This window comes from Nematolebias whitei, chromosome 5 (assembly GCF_014905685.2).
Source record: "Nematolebias whitei isolate Nwh7 chromosome 5, NemWhi1, whole genome shotgun sequence".
Classification (NCBI taxonomy): domain Eukaryota; kingdom Metazoa; phylum Chordata; class Actinopteri; order Cyprinodontiformes; family Rivulidae; genus Nematolebias; species Nematolebias whitei.
In genome coordinates, this window is record NC_056502.1 from 25,011,638 (window position 1) to 25,017,612 (window position 5,975).

Sequence of the window (5,975 nt, forward strand, 5' to 3'; positions counted from 1 at the left end):
ATTTTTTCGGGTTCGGGCTTGTAATTCCAGTTCATCCGTCGGTTTCAAGTCGTACTCGGAAAAAAATGATACGGGTTCGGGCCGGGCCAGATTTTTTTTAGGCCCGAATGCAACTCTGTATCACAGTGAAGCCCTGAAACAAAACAACTTAACTTCAGTTTATATCGCCCAGCTGTTGTACTTCAAGAGCTTTCTTTAGTTTGTTTTGCACGGATCATTACTGACTTAAGGTGCAATTGAAGTTTAGAGTAAACTTTTTTCATGTTAGAAATTGATAATAAATTCTACTTCTCTAGGGGATGTTTCACCCGAGTAATTTGCCAAGCTGAAGGAGCAGGACGAGGTAAAGGGTTGAGTTGCGACAGGGTCACTCTGAATGCCTTTTTCTTCTTCTCCTTTTTTTTTCTTTTACAATGGGATTACTCAGAAGAACTCGGAGAACGGTTTAATTAGAAAATGGCTGTGTGGTTTGTTCTGTCCCTCAGGTGTTTAACTTTTTTATGAAAGCACAACAGTTGGTTCTTTCTCGTGCTTTTCAAGCCGCCAGTCCTGACTCCTGACTTTAATTAAGCTCTTATCTTTTAGCTTAAAGCCTTCCCTCCTTGACTCACCGGTCCCCTCAAAAAGACAAGAATGTAAAGAAGAGGAGTGGTCTATAACTCCCTTTCATCTTTCTCACTCTGGACTCCTTTTGAGAACATCGTCCTAAAACTGTTGGTCAATAATTGCCCAGTTTGTACACACTGGTTGGAATGGGAATGGCTTGGATTTTCTTAAAGCAATAATTCCTGCTTTTGAAGTGGGGTTCTGTGGAGAAGTAATGACCAATAATATTTTACCTGTTGTAGGTAGCTTTTTAAAGAAACTCAGTTTGGAGAGCTAGAGTTTAATCTGGACTGGACTACTAATGAGTAGATCAAGTGGGGCCAAGCTAAAGTGTATTGATTCCTCTTTTTTTTAACACCAATTCAATTTCAGATTACGTAGTTATAGAAACCTGTTTTTATTTACACAAAGGGCAATGGAAGCAGCTAGCTGTAGAGATTTCAGCAGGGATAACATCATATTTCTGCTGAAATCTCCGTATAATGCAAACCTGATGGTGAGGTAGAGGTTCATAAAATAGTGTGCAGGAACCACTGTAAAATGTAGTGTTTTATTATGGAGCAATCCGTTTTGGTTTTGACTCTACTCACGTTAGCCTTTAGCTTGTCAGTGTTTATCAAATAAAACTCTATTTCTCCAAACTGAGGCCATCCAAAGATCTTTCTACAAGAGTTATGCTATTATTTGTTCCTTTTTCTTTCGGCTGCTCCTTTCTTCAGGGGTCACCACAGCGAGCCAAGTTGCACAAAGACGTGGCATTTATTGTTACGCCAAATGTCCTTCTTGACACAACCACAGACCACAGAGCTACCACAGCCCTCTGTGTGGAGCAGAGAGCTGCTATCTAGGACGCCTGGGGGAGCATATGGTGGGGGTTATGGGCCTTGCTCAAGGGCCCAGAGTGGGGCAAATGAGGGTGGAGGCAGGTGCGGGTGCTTCACCTATCCCACTCACATTTTGATGTTGTCGGTACCGGGAGTTGACCCAGCGATCTTCCGATCACAGGCCCTCCTTCTCTAACTTCTGCTCCACCATTCACTAAGCTAGTAAATGTTCATAACCTTTACAAACAACCCTTCCAAAAACGCAATTTGGGACGGTTTAAAACTAATTTTAAAGAGAAAGGGAGGGGTCAGTGAAGAGCACCGGAGTTGAGCTTTGTGTCATCCAGTGTCTTCAGTAGAAAGAGAGGGACATGAAGAAACGATAAAGCCGATAAATGAAAATGAGGTTGATAATTTTCATTTATCATGTGATGAATTGATTTATTGTTTATTGCGACAGGCCTACTTGGCTTGCCATATTACTCGAGGGCCCTCTGGCGGCTGAAAATGGTAGTGTTCAATATTTTCCATGTCAGAATGAATGAAACCGTCAGATCTCAGCCAAAAATTGGGTTATAAATATGGGGGGGAAATGTATATTAGTCACTTCAGTTTAGAAATTGCAGGACTTGCAAATTTATGCAAAAAAGTGCGACTTGTACGCCGGCAAATACAGTATTCTCCTAAACAGTCAACTAGTAGCTATCAAATACAACTTGCATGCTGAAGCTGGTTTGAATGAAAGCGGTAGGCCAGCCTTTGTGTAGATTTTTTTCTCAACGATAACCCTTTTATCCATCAACTTTTTATGATAATTGGGCTTATTCAGGAGCTGGAGAGTGTGTGTGTGTTGGTGTGTGTAAACGGTCAGTCAGGTAAACAGCCTGACAGATGGCTGCCATTCTCTGTGGGTCCCCCACCCCACCCCCCTCCTGTTGTCCTCTCCTCTAACCTCCCACTCAGAAAATGTGCGGAATGTTTCTTCTTCCTGTGGGACCTGAGCAAGAATAGCTATGTGAAGGGAGCGAGAGAGCGTTTGGTGTGTGTGTGTGTGTGTGCTCTGGTATAAGAAGCAAGATCCAGACCATACACAAACAGACAGACAGGAAACAACCAACCACGTGGGACTCCACTGGAACGAACACAGAGGGAGAACAGCAGGTTCTCGTACACTTTGGCCACATGAGATTAAATCAAGCAGTGTTTAATCTCTTGCACCTGTCTGCTAATTGAACATCATCAGCATTTTCTCCACGTGTTTTATCCATACGTGTTCCTTGCAGCACGCTCTCTGTGTCCCTGCAGAATTATATTAAGGCACCAGCACACCACACACTCACCATTTGATTTATCTTCTTGGGATTCAGCAGGATATGGTGAATATTGCAAGAGGACTCATTACGTGGAATGGCAGCAATTAATCACCGCGGTCCTCCTCGTGCATTAGCGCTGGAACTATTTTCTGAGATTGAGCTCATGGCTCATGCAGAATTTCCCCCCAATGTGTTGTCGGCCTTTTCTAGTCCGCTTTAATTTCCATATTTTCATTAAAAAACAGGCAGCAAGATTTTTGAGTTGTGTTTTGTCTGATTTCAAATGAAAAGTCAAATAATGTATTTATTTAACAAGGTTAAGTCAGGTGCTGTGATCGGATCCGTCCAGAGAACCTGACTTAACTTGTCAGATTTTTCTACCTGGATTGTTGAGCATCATCAGGACTGTGTTTATTTGTTTCTGTTTCTGCAGGTCGAAGGTTGAGAGGAAAAGCTTTCTACTATGTTGGAGGAAAGGTTTTCTGTGAAGAGGACTTCCTGGTGGGTGATCAATATGTCATCGATATTCTGTAGTTTAGGTGTGTGCTCTTATAACTTAAACTGAAATTCTAAAAAAATATAATAATAACGAAATTAAATAGGAAAATAACTGAAACAGGTGATTTTTGTGGGGTATTTATACCTCATTTCTGTAGGTTAGTCAGCCGTGAACTTTGACCCTGTGACCCGGCTCATATTTACTGTAGCCTCTTCAGTCAGTTTTCACATGTGGGTGTGACTGGAGGCAGGGAGGTAACCAGAGAAGATGTTTTGCTTTGCTTTATAGGTCAGAGGTCAGTCAAGCCATTTCCACCAGTACAGTGTGACCACATGAATTGCACACCATTACACAACTTTCTGGGAAACCTGCACGGACTATACCGCACATAATTATTAGTAGGCACTTCAGTGGTTTTTTTTAGTAGGAATATAGCAATTTTAAAATGTATTCTTGTATTCATCCTCGGTAGCATTGTGGATGTTAATCTTAGGAGCTCTCTTTGTGATAAAACTTCTATTTTTGTTGTTGCCAAAAATCCTTAGTTGCACCAATAAATAAAACTATCGTTGCTCCGAGTTGTGGCAGTTTTAGTCAGCTTTACACTACAGCTTTAATTAACTTCACATGCTGAACATTACAAACAACTTTGGGCTCTTTGTGGGACGTGATGTGTGGGGTTTTTGGTGTTCAGCCTGAAAGATGGAGAGCTAGTTCGAATCAGGGACCAAATTCCAGTAAAATAGTGGTCTTTTCTCTGTTCCAGTACTCCGGCTTCCAGCAGTCTGCTGACAAGTGCAACGCGTGTGGACATCTGATCATGGACATGGTAGGTGTGCTGACGGTGTATGTGAATCAGAACTGGAGGGAAAAAACTATGTAACATGTGGGTAAAGTCTCAGACAGAAGGAATGACTTTGCATCTCTTTCCTCTCTGCTACACAGACTTCATAAAACAAACCGCACACACATGATGTCATTAAGGAAGGAAACTAAAGATTTATTTTGATATGAATCATCTGTTTTCAATCCTGCAGAAAATGTGAAGAAGGTGTCTTGTTTTTATTGTGCCTCTTCAACTTCATATAGTTTTTGATTTGTCAACAGGAAACGGTGTTTATTGTAGAACACACCAAATTTGTCAGACATTCTTGTTTTGCTCTGATAAATACTAACCTTATTTTCCTCCTCTTCTGGACCGTAATAAATTATTACAGCTATTATTACTAATAATAGCTTATACCCATTAGGTAGTAATCTAGTAAAACTGCATCAAATGACCTTTTGGACCTGACTTTTTAAACTAGTCAGGTCCTCTGGATGATTTCTCTGTGTTGAAACGTTTCGTCTTTTATCCAAATAACTTCATCAGTCCAAGAAGCCACAACAAACTTAGTCACACAAGCAGCACACTCACATAGTGGAACCAGTTTGATGGTGGTAAGATGCTTTCTGGAGTCCACCCTCTCCCCTGTCGACTCCTCTGAGGCAGCCATGACCAAAATGGTTCAAAGCATCAAAGTTCAAACTCAGTAATTCAGGTAAAATATCCAACAAAGTTAAGTTAGGTCCTCTGGACGGTTTCTTTTGTTGGAACATTTTGTCCTTCATCCAAAGGACTTCATCAGTCCGATGAGCCACAACTAACTTGACTCCTGTGAGGCAGCCATGACTGCCTCAGAGGAGTCGACAGGGGAGAGGGCAGACTCCAGAAACCATCTTACCACCATCAAACTGGTTGATCTGCTATGTGAGTGTGCTGCTTGTTGGACTGAGTTTGTTGTGGCTCCTCGGCCTGATGAAGTCATTTGGATAAAAGACGAAACATTTCAACAAAAGAAACCGTCCAGAGGACCTGACTTAACTTTGTTGGATTTTTTTTTTTTTACCTGGATTATTGAGCTTGAACTTTGATGTTTTTGATTCAGTTTGTGAATGAGTGAGATGTTGTTGTATTTGTGTTAATGTCTTTTTAAAATGTCTTTCTGTAGATCCTGCAGGCTCTTGGAAAATCATACCACCCCGGCTGTTTCCGCTGCATCATCTGTAACGAGAGCCTTGACGGAGTACCTTTCACTGTGGACACTGAAAATAAGATATACTGTGTCAAAGACTACCACAGGTAAGTCAGACCTCTTTACAATGTAGTCTAAATAAATACAAGTCCAAACCTGGATTGGTTTATACTGAATAACTTTAGTACAACTCTGAAACGTGGGGTTTTATTCATCCTAGCATAGATGGTTACCTTCACACTGAAGCTGCAGGAATAGACTGAATAGACTTCCCTTTGCCACGACTTTAAAGCGTTTAGCCTGGCATGATGGGAGAAAGAGAAAACTTCCATTATAGGTGTGAAGAGAAGAGCGGCCATGGCTGCTCCTGTCCAAATTTAACAGCAACACCCTCTGTAAGGACAGACAGTCTTCTAATTAGAGATGCACCGATCCAATATCAATATTGGTACGGATATCGGAAAACTTCTGGATCGGGTATCGGTGTCAATGTGATCGATCCATTTTCCGATCCAACCTGCAGAGATTTCTGATCCATGATACATGTTGGCTTCAAACTATGGAATGGATTTCCTGAACGGAGGCGTGTTTCATGAACCCAGAGTAATAAGACCCGCCTCACATTCAGGTGTTAGCAGAATTTAATTCTAACTTTAAAACTTATCCAAAACTTATCCAACATTAATAAAAACTTACCTCAAGTTGCCTTTTTGGACAT

General features: G+C 41.3%; 1 protein-coding gene across 1 annotated transcript in view; it reads left to right on the forward strand.

The window, feature by feature from the left end:
- Positions 1 to 5,975, forward strand: part of LOC119409501 (LIM domain-containing protein 1) — a 25,202-nt gene that overhangs the window by 10,234 nt on the left and 8,993 nt on the right. The window contains exons 3-5 of the mRNA XM_037676389.1: positions 3,177 to 3,244; positions 4,009 to 4,071; positions 5,234 to 5,364. Coding sequence (XP_037532317.1) covers positions 3,177 to 3,244; positions 4,009 to 4,071; positions 5,234 to 5,364 — 262 coding nt within the window. The remainder of the gene's footprint in view (positions 1 to 3,176; positions 3,245 to 4,008; positions 4,072 to 5,233; positions 5,365 to 5,975) is intronic.